We start from the raw sequence: 16,801 nt of genomic DNA, 5'->3' as shown, positions 1-16,801 counted from the left end.
TTGAATTTAGAGAATTTATTTGCCATTTCTGACACATTACACAATTCAATATTTCACTTGATCATGTCAATGTTTCTTCTTTATACAGTAGCAGTGGGTGAAAATAAATATACATACAAATACAAAACAGAAAAAGGAATGCTTCCAAATATGGAAGAAAATTATCTAGAACTGTGTGTCGCCTTATTATTTATTTTCAGCAGGCTTGAAAATCCACTTCCAGTATGCAAACGGCTAACGTGAAGATTAACCATTCCATTGTCTTCGTGTTCCCCCCCCCCTTACTTTGGTTTTCGCGGTCAAATTTGACCGGTCCTGTTTTAACTGCTATTACATTAACACAAAAACCATTAATCATCACCAAATGTCATTTAACACCCTTTCAAAGTGTACATATTGGATCAGACTACTGGTATACATGAACAACTGCAGTACATATACAAAGAACAGACACTGAACATGTAGTGCGTGTGCCAGGTGTGATCCATGTGGGGGGATGGGCACATAAGGGGGGAGAACACATCTGGAGTGTGTGTGTGTGCGCGTGTGCGTGTGCGTGTGTGTGTGTGTGTGTGTGTGTGTGTGTGTGTGTGTGTGTGAGACCGGGAACACCATGGGTGTTACAAAGTTGACTAAATCATCCAAAATTCAATGAAATTGGTGATCAGTAATTTTCTATGTTCGAATGTCTCCTGTGAAGGATACCATGAAGCCTGAATGCAATCGAATGTAAAACAAAAAAGTTATGATTGATGAAAGTAGTAAATCGGTCAAATTTGATCCGAAGACAACAGGAAGGTTAAACAAGCAAAACATGAGCAATCCGTTTGAGAGAACATCCTCGCTTAATAACTTTATGAATATCAGATCATAAATGACTATTTACAAAGCCAAAAGAGATGAAATGATCATTATTCTTGATTTTATTGCACTTTCCACAGCCTTACTATGCAGCAGGCCGGTGGCTAATCACTGTTAGCTTTCAGCCACGGCTGCTCCACCTAATGGATCTTTCTTCAAGTTAACCAAGGACTTTTTATACTGATGATTTCTAGAAAAGGGAGCCAGAGGATTAGGGAAAATAGATATGTACACACAGTAAATATGGATCAGGCCGCCTTGGACAGGCACGAGACATTCACAGTTCTTCTCTACACGATGCTTGAATACAAAAACATTGTTCGTCCCAAGTGTTTGCAAAAAAACAGCAAATCACTTCTATTTAAAGGAGTTTGATATACAGTATGTGCTATCATCGATGTGGGCCTGTTATTGCTGGTTGAACTCTGTACGCATGCTCCTGATCGTTCATAAACAGAAGATATAGATTAACACAGACACTGGTTGAAAATTGAAAAGTAATTGGAAAAATAAAAATAAAATATACAGCCATATACATATACCAGGAAACAGTAATAATTACTTTATAATATATGTGCTTCTTAAAATCTCTCTTAAAAGTAAATATTGGATGTGTGTTGGTATTTAAACATGGAAACCCTTTTGGTTTGCAATATAATATATGTCACTTTTTATCTTTCACACAGTACAGTAAAACGTTGATCTTCGGTTTCTGAGGACAAACAGGTCAAGACAAAAGTGTTTGAGTTGAAGCATATTTTGGTCCACCATCAAATACATTTAAATAATTAAAAAGCCAATCTGTTTTTTGTCCAAAGCAGAAATAAGAGTGTAAAGATATGAAGCGGTCTAATCTAAAAGCTTCTGACGTTTGAAGCAGAATTTTCCTACACTTTTCCTGACCTTTGTTTCCTCAAGTGCAATCGAGCATTCACATGAACATAACAATGTAACAAAAACAAACTGAACACATAGACATGTAATGAAGGCCTACACCTCAACGGCTCTCGCCCTGGTCCAAACAAGTGAAATGTTTTTGAATTCTTTTGATGAAGCTGGCTCTTGCCAACTCTGCTGCTGCTGCTGCTGCTGCTGCCGTTTAAACTGCCTTTAGAACCTCAGGCACTTCTCCTCATGTCACCTCACCAGAAGCTGTGAGAGTGATGCTTTTTGACCTCGTAGTGCATCCATACTTGGCACACATGTTTCATAGTTTTGGGTGGTTGAGGCGGAAGAGTAGGGTGTCAAATGAGAGTCCCCATCTGTACAATTGTCATGCACAAGATCCCTCAAAATCTTCCGCTCCTGTCCATTTGGAGCTCCGTAACGCCGCCCCACCACAGCAGGCTGCTCTGGCGGGGACCCTGGGGACCAGAGCGCGTGTCTCTTGAGTTCTCGCCGAAGAAGGGCAGAGATGTTGCCGTTTACATGAAGGCTTGCCCTGACGGAGCACCATAGGAGAAGCCTGGGAACGCTCCGGCTGCTTCCTTCACGCTGCTGGTCACCATCAGCGAGTCGTTGCACAGAGAGGCGGGGACGGGCATGTGGGTGAACTCGGGGTCGAAGTGACGGAGGTCTGTGGGGCCGCTCTGTGAAGCCAAGCAGGGAGGACATGATTTAGTTAGAAAATACAAGTCAAAACAGTAATACATGTTGCTGTTATGCATTACACTGCTGTATTTTTTAAATTGGTAGTGATGGGAAGATGAAGGCTTTCTTTTTGCACACATATAGCAGCCCTTTAAGAATTGTTATTATTATTACAATCGCTTTATTATCTGTAGATACAAACAATGTACAGTAAAAAAAAGAAATATATCTTAAATATATATCTCATCTGAAACACTACATATACATTACTTTTATTAGACAAAAGTATTAATCACAAGAGTAATTGTGTGAGTACTTGCAGCCGTATATAATGGTTGATATATTTTAATATATATATTTTTTTTCCCATAGGCCTTTAGTAAATTGTAGCCATTTGTATATATGTTGTTGTGGTAGTGATGAATAGAATATCAAACATACAGCTGCTGAGCTACACTCCTCTGAACTCACCACTGAGGGGATGAATGGAGGTGTGATCTTCTTGGCCATCAGGTCGTCCCAGTTGATTGGAGAGAAGAAGGAATGGTGCTTGAGTTCAAGCTGGAGGAGACAAGACAATTTAGATAACTTGATGTTCACATTCATAATTCATTAAAGATAACACCCTTTTCACCCCGGTTACATTTTCCATTTGCCCTGAGAGGCAGATAGTTCAGAGTTAGATAGTTCTCTCAGTGGGTGTCAAACGGTTTTATCACAATTTATGTAAACAAATATTTCTAAGGCACTCCTTTATAATTATTAAGATAAATAAAAACAGGTTTGAAATCATTCTAATGTATACTATAGGACAGTAACCAAACATATCCTTTAAAACTGGAGGGATTAAAAATATACATAAATAAATAAATGTTAACTAGGTAAAATAAGATATGAATGAACAACAACAAATAAAGTACGTTACATGTATTTGTTATTGGCTGTGGTAGGTTATTGGTTATGTTCACTACTTATTTGATTATTAAAATGCAAACCGATCTTTTTCATATGGGTGTTTAGAGTTGTACCCCCTAGATCTAGTCTCTAGTAATTCTGCTCAAAGTGCACCAGATTGAAGCATTTTACTTTAAAATGTTAAAGAAAATCTTCCCATCGGGTGCATACCCCCGGACCCCCCGAAAGGATGTGATGTCCACCCCTCAATTAAAACATGTTGATACAATACTAAATACATTTGAAGCCTTTTTATATAAGCCGTCACCATGTCAATACGTTTCGATCTTTATCTTTTCTCCATTACGTTTTTCAGGCTGCGCCAGCAAAGATCTAGCCTAGGGCAGCAAATTGGTCAGAACCGGCCCCGGTGCCATCCCCACAGCACTCCCCATTTGAAACATGTTCCCACGGCTATGAATGCCAGAAAACACAATGGCGGCTTCACAAAACTTTTCCGAGTCTTACGGGGCGTGGTTTGCAATCCACCCAGCCAATCAGAAATGGGAAAACATTTCTCCCATGAAAGTGCCTGAAAAGGTTCTCATGAACTAAGTTCTAGTTCCGGATTTGTTTGGTGTGAACGCAAGAACTATCGGAACTATTCTGGGAAAAGTACTCCGGTGTGAAAGTGCCTCCAGATAGAAAAAGTGGCTTCCAATAGCTTCATATGGTTCTGTTATGTTACTCACAAAGTCATCCTTCACTCCCAGCCTCTTGGTGCGGTCCTTCTGCAGCAGCCCCTCCAGCAGCTCCCTGCCGGAGTTAGACACGTTGGGCTTCAGCACGGGAGACTTGTGCAGGATGTTGTTGTACATCTCAGCCGTGTTACGACTGTAGAACGGGGGCTGGAGAGCAAAAGGGACAAGAAATTAAGTTTGCTTTAATATATGAATAAGCAGTCAAGTAGAGATGGAAGAATATAGAATTGCATCTTGTATTGTAATAATAAAACACCAATATTTAGTTGATTGTGGTGAATGTATAATTGTAAATGACCTCAAATTAGTGACTTTAAAAAACAATGTCGAGCTGGAATTCATTGTAGGGAAGTGAAAAATAGCCCGTTATCATTCACTCACACAAAGTTGCTGTTTTTTATATGCAAGGGGAACTTCTGAGTTATGATTATTTTAGATCACATTTATTTGGCTGGATACTCGTGACCTGAAACATTCTTATTGGCTCATGCCTACTACAGAGTTGCATTAAGAAGCTTAAAGTCACATGTTTCACTTACAAGTCCATAGAGCATCTCGTAGAGCACAGATCCCAGACACCACCAGTCCACTGTGCGGTCGTACGCCTGCTTCTGGAGAACCTCAGGAGCCAAGTACTGAAGGGGAGAGCAAAAAGGAGACAAAGAGTTGAACCGTGATCGACAATTAGAATTTGGTGAAGTCTCTTTAGTTTTAGGATGCACTAAAAAGCCTAGAGATGAGTTGTGTACCTCTGGTGTCCCGCAGAAGGTTGTTGTCGTGCCGTTGTTCTCAAGGCCTTCTTTGCAGAGGCCGAAGTCTGTGAGGACGATGTGGCCCTGGGAGTCCAACAGGATGTTCTCAGGCTTCAGGTCCCTGTGAACAAGCAGAATCATTTGTTTTTAACTTCAAGGTTAGTTCAGTTCAGCATCGATGTTGTTGACAGATGTCCACTAGGGGGCGCTGTAGGATCGCTCATTACCTGTACACAATGTGCAGGGAGTGGAGGTAGCCAAGTGCACTTGCAATTTCAGCAGCATAGAACCTGGCTCTGGGCTCCAGGAAGATCCTCTCCCTCTGGAGGTGGTAGAACAGCTGGAAGAGAAAACACAAGCCTGTCAGCATCATCAAAAGACTCTGATATTCTGTCCTGATGTATGGATGTTTTGAGATGATCACTGACCTCGCCACCGTTGACGTAGTCGAGGACAAAGTACAGTTTGTCAGTAGTCTGGAAGGAGAAGTGCAGCCCCACCAGGAAGGGGTGCTTGATGTTCTTCATCAGCACGCTGCGCTCTGCCATGATATGCTTTTGCTGGAAGGAAGATCAAGAAGTTGATGTCATGCTGTGTTCATCACAAACATTTGTTACAAAATCATACTTAAGTAAAAGCGGTTTTACAAATTCTCATAGAGCTTTAAGAGCGGTTATTATTGATATATTATTACTGAAGCTTAAATGTGTAAGCAGCATTTTAATGTGAAAACTTCAGCACAATTTTACACTATGTACTGTTGAATATTTAATATAGCAGTTTCATATTTAAATGTCTCGTTTTATTTTAAAGTTCTTTATCTAAGTAACTTGTAACTTAAGCTCTTAATACATTTAGAATAATACCGTAGTATTAATTATATGATGAGATATGTGTCTTGTTCCGTAGATTCTTTGTCCAAGATATGCTATGAATACACACCTCTTTCTTCTTCATGATGATTTTCTTCTGTAGCACTTTAACAGCGTAATAATTTGAGGACTCCTTGTGTCGAGCCAACAGAACCTGTTACACATCAAACAGTTGCGTCAGGGACCGTGTGGCAGCAGGCGGTGAGAGACATCATAAAATAAGTGTCCACACGTCAAAGAGAAGACTGACGGACTCACCTTTCCAAAGCTTCCTTTTCCGATGATTTTCAGGTAGTCAAAATCACAAGGTTTTATCCTATTGAAGAGAAGCGAACGGAGGATGAGGATTTGTATTCACACACAGTGAGGTGTGCATGTTTTACACAATTCTTCACATTTCAATGATACTTATAAGGCTACTTACTGAGTGTCCTCAGCCAGTGAACTTCGTGAAGTTAGGTACATCTGTAAGAGAAATAAAAAGGAGAACATTTATAAATGCGTTGCCACATCTTGAAAAGGAAATGAGATAAATAGTCAGAAAACACTTCCTGCTTAACGAACTATCAGGAAGTTCATCACCGTCTTCCTGCTCGTTTTGATTCTCATCAATCTTCAGGAAGTTGTTGACTTCAACACTGAAAAAACAACAAAGAGCCATACATTACATTTGATATCAGCTATTAACATTTTACAATATCACTCAGTGTAAATGGTTTTCTTATTTTGTTAGATTGAATTACTCAAAATAAATGACATTATAATTGAGTTAATTAATTTAAGTCTCAACCCCCCAGATCTAAGCTGGGTGTGACTGAAAGCTGAAAGGAGGCTCCCTGCTGCTGTGGTGTGGATGACGGTCTGACACTGAGGGGTCAAGCTTCGGCCAAGCTCATCTGCATGCAGTCTAACCTGTCTGAGGAACACCTGAAGCCCCTGAGCCGACAGACAGGAGACGGCTCTGCAGGACTCAGCATTCCGTATCAGAAGCCCTTTCATTCTAGAAGGGGACACATGTAGCCTAGTGCAAATGTTTTCATTTATTATATTTCCACAGCCGCAGACCCCACCCTGGGAGTGCGCACCTTGTATCATGTTATATAACTGAATAACCGGTTTATCCCTGTCGAGGGAACATAGGGGATTTGCTGGTGATTAGGCAGCAGCGGTGGAGAGGTTGTTAACAGACTCGTCATAAAGGACTATTCTTACACCTGCTGCCTCCTTGGACCCAGATTACGCTTTTCACAGGATGTCCTGCCAATATAGGGTGGATGATTGGATTGGCAAGTGCAGGCTGCCCGTGATTGGGCTAATGATTGAGAAATAAATACCAGACAGGAACTGACCTAGGGATTCTAATTTTGCCTCGATTTAAACCCACTTTTTCTATTTATTTCAGAAATAGGATATACATACACCATACACTCCAACTACAACAAACAAAATAACACCAGCAGCAACATAAGGATCCTCCAATAATGTAAGGGTTATCCGGATGAGATCATATCATGCTTTTACAGCACACTGTGATGTTTTTTCTGTTTCATAGAATGCCATAATGTGAATAATATCATAGAGTTCTTTCTTAACAAACACCCATTTCTAAGAAGCCTGGGCTGTGATGTCAGATGTGTAAAAAGGCAGCTCTAAGTAGGTCATTCTCATGTTCTCATCCTTGCCCCGTTATTAATCGTGTATCTTTTATTCAAAACATCTCAAATATTTCTGTATAAAATAATATTTAAGGACAGCAGACCAGATTTGCGACCAATTCGAACATATTTCCCCTCTTGCGGAACATATTTTGAATGGAAATACTCACTGTTGGCAGATATGTGGGGTAGACACCAGCTTCTGGATGAAGTCATTCAACCCCATTTTTCTCTCCTTGATGAAGGCTGCACAGGAAAACAGAAGGGAAACACTTGATGTCAGTATCAGACATCACACATGATGCAAAGATTATTTCTAATTAGAGAAACAAAAAAGTCAGTGTTGAGATTGAATACTCTATTTCTGCAGTTCCTAATACCCTGTTACGGGGTAGATCTGCGTGCTGGTCATGGACCTCTAATGCTGCGGGCTTATAGGTTATGCAACCACTTCAGGTCACTCATCCGGACACCAGTGACTGCCAACAAAGCATTTTCCATCATTGATTCTAAATACAACGCAGATGGTGCGTTTTGATATTTTAAGAAAGATTTATTGTGAATTAAATGTTTACCTTAAAGTCAAACAAAAATGCACTTCGCTATTAGGTGACAGCCATATGGCTCACACATGAACACACATATGAATACATACTCTTAGTTCGCGTCTCATATCAATACATGATAAGCTTCAGTGATGGATTGTCATATTGTTGTTGCTCACCGGTGAGAACAGTAACAATCCCCCTCATTTTGCAGTAAGTTAGATCACATCCAGCTTCAGTCACCGCCATGATTGCGATGTTGTAGAAATATCCAATACAAAGAATAAAAACAGACAGTAGTATTTCCTGTAAGGTCCCTTAGTCGTCAGTTATCACAGTGTCACAACCTCTAAAAACTGACAATCCGCGCGCTTCACTCAACTGTCACTGCCCGGCACACTGTGGGAGCCAGCCACTTTATATATACGGGGCACGTGGTACTTTTCCGAGGTTACGCCCCCTCTCCCTTACGTCAACTGCGTAACCACGGCAACTGCGTGACATCACGGGATTCCGCTGCAGCCACACTGTGCATGTCGGAGATGACGAGAGGAGCTCACTGCAGAGGAGGTGAGAGACTGCACTCCCACCTCCTCCTCTTCATCTCTCAATGGAAACCTCCCACTGACTGTAAACACCCAAACAAAAGGGATTAAGTCACTTTAACGAATAACTTCAAACATGCGAGCAAGAGCTGCATGTTATTGCTCTTGTGAACAGTGGCGGTTCTAGACCAATTTGGCTGGGGGGGGGGGGGGGCAGGCTGGGGCCAGTTATTTTCTGAGGGGGGCACAATAAATGCAGAACGAAAATGACAAAGACAGTATGAAGTAATTGTGCATAAGAAAACAATGCAATACAGTTATTGGTATTTGTTTCAGTACACATATTTATTTCAGATACTTATAGTTACAGTTTGTACGCTCTAAAGCAGGGGACAACCTTTTTTAGGATGAGAGCTACTTTCAAAAAATAAAACAAGTCGTGAGCTACTTTTACTCCTCCTCCTCCTCTTTTTTTTTTTTAGTGTATATGTTTAGCACATTTTAACATTATTATATGCTTACCTTTAACCTTTGTGTGCTGTTTGGGTCTGTGGGACCCGTTTTCAGTGTTTACTAAAAGAACATGTATGCAATTTAATTATTTTAACCTGCTTTATTTGGGGGGTGGACCTCACATCCTCTAGGGGGGTCCGGGGGCATGCTCCCCCGGGAAGATGTTTTTTTAAATCACAAAATGAATTTATGGATACAGCTCTTAACACTCAGATGAAAGGGAGCTGTGTACTTATCAATAATCCAAACATCTTTAGAATATGATCATAACCAATAACCAATCATTTAAACTTGTTTATTCTTATCTTACGTTACCTAGTTAGCATTCTTTCTTTTTATTTATGCATATTTTACTAATCACTCCCCTTTTAAACTGTTTTTTTTTTACTGTCTTATAGTATACATTGGAATGATTTCTTACTTTATTTGTTACAACAATATTAAATAGATAAAGTCTCTCTCTCTCTCTCTCTCTCTCTCTCTCTCTCTCTCTCTCTCTCTCTCTCTCTCTCTCTCTCAAGAAATCATTTAATCATGAACTTTAAAAATATATATATTTTCAGGGGGGCCACAGGGGGGTCCAAAGTCAGTGTTAGGGGGGCACTGCACCATTTCATATGAGCATACAGCCCGTTCCAAAACGCTTCACATAGTAAAAAAGGAAACCAAATAAATATTTGCAAGACAAAAAATTACAACCAATAAATGTTCAAATGTAAGTCAATAGAATAAAAATCAAACAAACATCAGGAATTAAAAACATATAAATAAATACCAATGATTAAAGCACACATAACAAGGATCAAATAAATAATAAATATAACGTTTTTAATTTTCTTTAAACAATACACATAAAGCTTGCTTTACTTTATGCTGTATAGACATATGCAGCATTACATCAATGCAATTCCCAGGAATCTCCATATGCATTGCATTCAAAATAATTACATTTTAGTGGCTGATGATGTCAAGGTCAAAAAGGTGACTTAGCACGGGTGACTTATATACATTCTGAGAAGTCGCAGATGACATCATCCCTCTGGTCTAAGTCGATGCAGTGATTATTCCAGCTGTCACAGATGTGCTCCACTAACCCTTAGAGTTACATAACTGTGTCATAATGCAGAGAGCGATACTGCCATGCGAGGAGAACCAGCCGCATAGCAAAGTTTACAGTTATTTAAAGAAATATTTAGTATCTGCAGAGTTGGGTGTAACGCATTACTTTGTAACGCGTTACTGTAATAATATTACTTTGTCGGTAACGGAGTAGTGTAACGCGCTACTTTTATAATCCAGTAATCACACTACAGTTACTAACATTGCCCCGACACGCGTTACTTCGTTACTTTCTAAAATCAGTCATAATCAAACCTCAACAAACACCTGCAAAGAACACATGCTAGGTGAAGCTAACGCACATAGCTGTTGTTTATTTATATCACACACACGTAGTTCTTCTTCTCTGTTTTCCGGTTGTTGCTTGTTTTGAATGACGAATACACACTACCGCTGCCTGCTGGTAAGGAGAGTTATTGCCACTCACGCATGCGCAGTTCGTACGTGCTCGGCTGAAGTCTGGCTCCAGTGCAACACATGGCCAACACGCAGGAGAACACGCTGACGCAACAGCGTGAGCAGAGATAGACTGCGCAAAATATACAGATAGCAGGAGACAGAGGACAGCCACGGTCAGATAGCAGGAGACAGAGGACAGCCACGGTCAGATAGCAGGAGACAGAGGACAGCCATGGTCAGATAGGAAAACATTCAGGAGCTATCTGGATCAGTCTTATGCGACAATGGAAACTGAACTAAAGAGAACATTTGAAACTTTAGCAGTCTGCGTGATCTGCCTGTAGGGAGGGGCGGGCCGGCCCTGCGAGTAAAGTAACGAGTAAAGTAACGAGTAAAGTAACGAATTACTTTATGTAGATAGTAACGAAGTAGTGTAATATATTACTTTTTTTTAAAGTAATATGTAATATGTAATATATTACTTTTTTTTTGTAACGACCCCATCTCTGAGTATCTGTTGATAATATATTTGATATCTCGCAGAGCAATGACTCTATTTTTACTTCATGTGTATTTATTAGAGGAAACATTGAACATTTTTACTTTACAATTTATTTGACAGCTTTAGTTGTTTTACATATAGGGATGAATATTTAAAAAAAGGAAATGTTTTTTATTTTGATTATAATGAAACTATAGGTCATTAATCATTTGATTCAAACCAATTACTAGAAGGATTTCAGAATTCCATCCATATTACAGACAAAAGAAATATGGAAAAAGGCCAACTATTCTCTGTTTCCACGTAGCTTCTCAAATGTGAGAATGTTCTGCTTTTATTGAATATTTCACGTTTTGGACTTTTGGTCTGAAATGTTTATCAAACACCACAATAGAATACCTTGGGTACTTTTTGACTGCAATTTAATTCATAATGAAATGAATCCTTAGTTGTTGCCTTAAAATGTTATAAATGTAACTATCCAAGTGTGTTTACATTGAAGTATACAATATGTGGGTTGTATTTAAAACAAAAACTCGATAAATGTTAAGTCTCAGTCGAAAGAGAGAAATATTTGAGCACTTTGTTACAGTACTATTCTTTTAAACATCTTCTTTATCAGAGAATTATTCATCTGTCACAGGGTAACTCCCCATGTGACGGTCCTGCATATTTTTAAAGGAAGTGAGACATCACAGGACCAGTCATTCTTATAATGAGTAAAGAGGAAGTTCCTTATCTCTGGCATGAGCTGCAGCCTGCAGCGTATCGTGTTCTCCTCTCGAGCTACCTGAGAAACAGCTCCTCTAACAGAAACACCAGATCCCACAGCCTGACAGTGACACCTCTCTCCAGTCCTTGTGTGAGGTCTGTCATCGGGTCATGTAGTCTTAATATGTGTAACCCAAGTGTATCATGTTCTCATCTCTGGTAACAGGTGAAGGGACTTTCCTCACACACCGTCACTCTGCCACTTCTGTGAAGTTGTTTCTGTGGTTTCTGTGATGGAACAGAAAGACTGGTGCTTTAGAGCATAACACAGCTGCCTAAAGAAGCGTTTCCCCTTTTTATAAATATTTGTTAGAGTTAAGAAGTGTGACGGAGTCTTTCCTGTTATGAGAAAGAAAGATTCCGAAGTGTACTTACAGTATGTAATGAACATCCATTGGAGTTGATATCACTCTCAGTTTCTCTATGAATGTCTCTTCACCGCTAGATTAAGGATTGTTTGTATCTAAAAGAAAGCTGCCACGCTGTCCGATGCCCTGTCAGACCGTGTCATTGATGCTGAGCACAGGAAGCACTTCTGCTCGCTGATGCTTGTGTGAGTCATCTGCCAACTGATGCGTTAAAAGTCTCAATGTGATACCACTTGTGCTACATCGTGCTCTTTTTATCCGTGAACTTTGTTGAACTTTTTTTCCTGGTCATCTCTCACATAAAAAGCCATACATCACAATCTTTGAAAACCGAGACGTTTGTTTTACACGACTTGTTGTTATTATGGTACGTCGATGGCTGATCTTTATGCTCCAATAAGTTCACTTGTCGGTTATTGTCTGTTGCTGAACAGGAAGTGTACAGTGGTTTCGCAAAAACAGCTTCCTGCTACGGCTGAAACCAACATCAGATCAGAGCGCCAAACAGTAAGCTACATCGCACTAAAAAGACCTCTTTCACATTTGTACATTGCTTCCACACTTTCACTTGATACATTGCAATTATAAAATCACTAGCTGATTAAACATTTTCCCAAACATTAAAAGGTTTGGGAAAAGTGTTGCGACTGTGTTTCTTGATAACTTGAAATTATGTCAGATGTCCTTGCTATTTTTTGCAAAACGCATTTAATATGATTGTCTTTGTTTGAATTGGTAGAAAAACTTCTCAGTAAATACCTACAAAGTTAAAGGGGCTCTATTATGCTTTTTGGGGTTTTCCCTTTCCTGTAGTTTGATGTAGGTTTTGTGCATGTAAAGGATCTGTAAAGGCTCAAATCCCAATTGGCTAACGTTCAAAACGTTGTATGCGATATGGAAAAAGGGCAGGACGTCTCTAAGCGGTTGACCAATCACAACAGACTGGGCTCTGGTTTCAGACAGAGCGTGAAAAGAGGTGCTGCAGCACAGGCAGTATGAGAAGAATAAAGAGCTTTTTTAACCTTAAAGGTGGGGTAGGTAAGTTTGAGAAACCGGCTCGAGATACACTTGTTGATATATTCCATGGAATGCTCTTAACATCCCGATAGCAATGAATATCTGAAGTGCTTTGACACAAAATCCATTAAAAAATGTCATCTGTGGAACCCTTAGCGCTGTAAAAAGCACGACCAATCATCTGAGCCGGCCCGGCTAAAATAACTGGATGGCCTACCTGCCTGTCAGCCTTCCATCGGGGCACACACTTATCTCGTGCCCTCATTGGTCATGTGCGCGTTCGTGTGTGTTGGAGGAGGGGCTCTGTGAGGAAGTGGCAGATTTTTTCCGGTTGTGTATTTTCAAATTCTAGCGATCTCCAGCTGGTTTCTCCAAACTTACCTACCCCACCTTTAAAGCATGCTCACAGTAGAGACACTAAATACAAATATGAACTCTCAAAACAAGCATAATATGTCCTCTTTAACTTTTTTTATTTTATTGGTCCTGCTGCAAACAAGCAAGAATATATGACTTTCTTTTTGGATTGATAAACTGTTAAGTGTTTCTGACAGAGCTAAGGGTTTTTACAAATTCCCAGGTTATTTATCAGTCTTAACTTAACTCTGTGAGTCAAATGTGATAAATCAGAGGAGACCTCTACCTGCTTTGCCTCCAGTGTTGGGGTAGGAGGCAGCAGCAGGAGCTGGAGGAATGAGTCAGATGCTAACAGGTCCTGAGTGACCGACCCCGGGCTGTCAGGAAGGCTGCAGGCTAATGAGGATGCAGGATCTCCAATTACCATGTTGAGCGGCCCTAAAGAGCCATCATGGCCTCGTGTTTCACACCCACACAGTCATGCCAATCTCTACTCTGACTGAGAACATACATCTGCTAAAATCACATCTGGAGAATGAAGTGTTCTGTTTGCATCCTCCACAGCATTACTAGATAAAGCTGATGCAGGCCTGAGGTCGGACAGCGCTGCAGTGCATCTTGGGAACAGATTTTGGCTCATGAAACCAGACTCAGATTTACGCCTTTCTATTTGTTTCCCTGTAGAAATCCCAGGCAAGAGATGAGATGTGCTTTCCCCCCCTCCATTCTCCATGGGGATTAACTGGCTGCTGAAACGCTTGCTTCATCAGATAAAAAAAAGAGGAAAGAAATGTTTGCTCTCTTATGTGATGACTCACGCTGCTGCCAAAGTATCCCTAATGAAGCATTACTTTCATTGCTGCCAAGAAAGTGGGATGATGGAGCCTATTTTGAACCGCAAAGCCTCTAGTCATTATTTTAATGTGACTTACTGCTACTATCATACATTACTTAATCCGCCATTATATGACTGCTGACTGCCATTACTGCTACACTGTGATGCTGTGTCATGCTATGACTTTTGTCTGGTATTAGCTTCAGTCTAACATTGCATTTCTGCTCTGTAGACATACTCTGGAGCTGCATGTGACACTGAAAGCTATACAAGTAAAAAGGAAGCAGATAAAAACAGAGAAGCCATTTTCATTCAGAGCATCATTCACAAACTGCACATAAAAAACATGAATCAGGGATTTATTATTATATTATATAACTGTTATTGCAGTTCCTGTTTTTCTGATCACATTGTGGTAAATGGTAAATGGACTGTACTTATATAGCGCTTTATCCAGTCTTTAAGAGCCCTTTACATACTACATGTCATTCACCCATTCACACCCATTCATACAGAGCAGTGTACCTTACTAACTAACATCCATACATGTGAGACTGACCGTTGAGCGGCCCGACCAATCAAGGAGGCAGAGGCAGAACGTTCAAATACAACCCGGTGTGGGTACATCGACATGTTGGCTGTACGGGCTGGGATCGAACCCACAACCTTCTGGTTGAAAGACGACCGCACTCCCTCGCAGCCACAATCGCGATGATATGAAAGCAACAAGTGGAACATCCAAAGTTGCCTCCACAGATGCACAAAAACAAGCCCAAACAAGATGACAAATGTTAGTTATTGGATCCAGCTTGTGGTCTGAGTATTGATAGCCTCGCAAATTCAGTGTAAAACCTCATGAGGTCAAATTATTATTATTACATCCTCTGGGACCTAATTGAGTCCTGCGGCCTGAAACTAAACCAATTATTGAAGTGTGTGAAATGATTCAGAAGATGACAACAAGCGACATTGTTTTATGAAGTTGAACTGACTGCCAATGTGTGGCTTGGCATGTCTAGAACCTTGTAAAAAACAAGATGTGGATGTTTAAAAATCAAGCGTGGTTTTCTCACTTGAATCCAACTTCAATTTACAGAGCAGTTTTCAGTCATATGAATCAGTTGCTTAGAGTCTGATCCAATCACCTGCAGACTATAATAGGACTCTACGCCCACTCATGATGATGCCACTAATCCAAACAAATTCCTACTGAGCTTTTTCAGAACACAATGAGCAAAGGGCTTTGTCAGGCCAAATATCCAAACACAAATACAGCAACTGTTTGATGAAAGTATCAAAGTAAATATATGAATAGGAATTTTTTTTAACCTTTCTGTAAGCATAGGAAAGTGTAATGGAGTTTCACATCTCTTGCAACATGTTTACATACAGTAGGTCGTTTGGGAGTAGAACAAGAATTGCCTTAATCAGGTTCTTTTGAGAGTAAAATGAGAATATTAATACTAATCTCATGTCTTGGACGATAATCTTCTTTGTTTATTTCTTTGTCTTCTAAATCTAGATTTGATGTAGAATTTGGTTCTTTGGATTGTCGATATTGTATTTTTTTTTTTTTATTATAATTAATTTAATTTGAGGTTTCCCTTCTCTAAAGCGACATTCTAAAGTTACATCTTCTAACTTGCTGTCGAGATTGTGAAGCCCCTTCAGTGTTAATGGACTTTATGATAGGGTGACCAGACGTCCCCGTTTTCCGGGGACAGTCCCCGTTTGTATTGGCCTGTCCCCGGTTGAAACTGTCCCCGGAAATGTCCCCGTTTGTTAATATACAGGATACACTGGGTAAACAGACTGTGGTCAAGCCAGCCTCCACTTCGGAAAACACACTCAAGCCAGCCCGCACGTTGTATTGCGGTGCGCGAATATCCTATGCATTACGGTATGAAGGACTCTGGTCCTTCATGTTTTTGATGTCTTTGATGTGATGTCTCCTCTGTATTTGCGGGTAACCATTGCCATTGTTATTGTTGTTATTGTTATTATTATTATTATCATCATGCGTCGCTTTCCACCTTCTTCTCCAGTAGGACTCAGATGAGGGTGTTGCACTTTTCTTTTCCTCATACATGTGATGTTTTGGTGTTGTTTTGTTTCTTTCCGTTAACCGTCAAGTGGGAAATAAGTATTTTGTTTGTGTTTCTCTTAGTAACCTAAGATACTGTTATGTTTGGCTGTGAAAAAGTATTATTATGAAGGGCAGACCATCTATTTGTATTTATTTAGTTTTTTTTAGAAAGGGGCAGGTCACAGATTGTATTCTTCTCCCTGCTCCTTTTCGCTCAATGGTGTTTTGGTAGAGTCATGTTTTGTGGCAATTATTGTACATTTGGTTTTGCGTACCATGAGCGGGACAAATAAAAATGAAATGAAATGAAATATATACTGGAGCTTAAATTAAGAAATATGTACTATATAATGTGATCA

The 16,801-nt window shown here is 40.0% G+C and overlaps 1 protein-coding gene across 3 annotated transcripts; it reads right to left on the bottom strand.

The window, feature by feature from the left end:
- Positions 1 to 12,254, bottom strand: LOC117454924 (serine/threonine-protein kinase Sgk1). Of its 3 annotated transcripts, none has more exons than XM_071204784.1 (13): positions 12,155 to 12,254; positions 7,556 to 7,631; positions 6,291 to 6,368; positions 6,155 to 6,196; positions 5,989 to 6,046; positions 5,801 to 5,884; positions 5,287 to 5,418; positions 5,086 to 5,198; positions 4,856 to 4,979; positions 4,646 to 4,741; positions 4,098 to 4,253; positions 2,923 to 3,012; positions 1 to 2,450 (listed from the first exon to the last, which is right to left on the bottom strand). In XM_071204784.1, exons 1-13 carry the CDS (start codon positions 12,168 to 12,170, stop codon positions 2,286 to 2,288), a joined length of 1,230 nt encoding a protein of 409 aa, XP_071060885.1. In that variant the 5' UTR covers positions 12,171 to 12,254; the 3' UTR covers positions 1 to 2,285. The 3 variants fall into 3 exon arrangements, with proteins under 3 accessions (XP_071060885.1, XP_071060884.1, XP_033950099.1); XM_071204783.1 differs by lacking the exon at positions 12,155 to 12,254 and adding an exon at positions 8,110 to 8,337; XM_034094208.2 differs by lacking the exon at positions 12,155 to 12,254 and having other exon boundaries at positions 6,155 to 6,195; positions 6,313 to 6,368.
- Positions 12,255 to 16,801: the final 4,547 nt, after the last annotated feature.

Source organism: Pseudochaenichthys georgianus, chromosome 11 (genome assembly GCF_902827115.2).
Source record: "Pseudochaenichthys georgianus chromosome 11, fPseGeo1.2, whole genome shotgun sequence".
NCBI classification, from domain to species: domain Eukaryota; kingdom Metazoa; phylum Chordata; class Actinopteri; order Perciformes; family Channichthyidae; genus Pseudochaenichthys; species Pseudochaenichthys georgianus.
The sequence above is the reverse complement of the archived record's forward strand: the minus strand, read 5'-3'. Positions and strand labels throughout refer to the sequence as shown.

What these genes read in the sequence shown, in the direction of transcription:
- LOC117454924 (XM_071204783.1), bottom strand. Translation starts at nt 8,179, where the DNA reads ATGGCGGTGACTGAAGCTGGATGTGATCTAACTTACTGCAAAATGAGG. An exon ending in GAAAAGGAAGCTTTGGAAAG is followed by an intron (nt 5,885 to 5,988) that starts GTGAGTCCGTCA and finishes GATGTGTAACAG; the next exon opens with GTTCTGTTGGCTCGACACAA. An exon ending in TGGGAGTGAAGGATGACTTT is followed by an intron (nt 3,013 to 4,097) that starts GTGAGTAACATA and finishes TGTCTCCTCCAG; the next exon opens with CTTGAACTCAAGCACCATTC.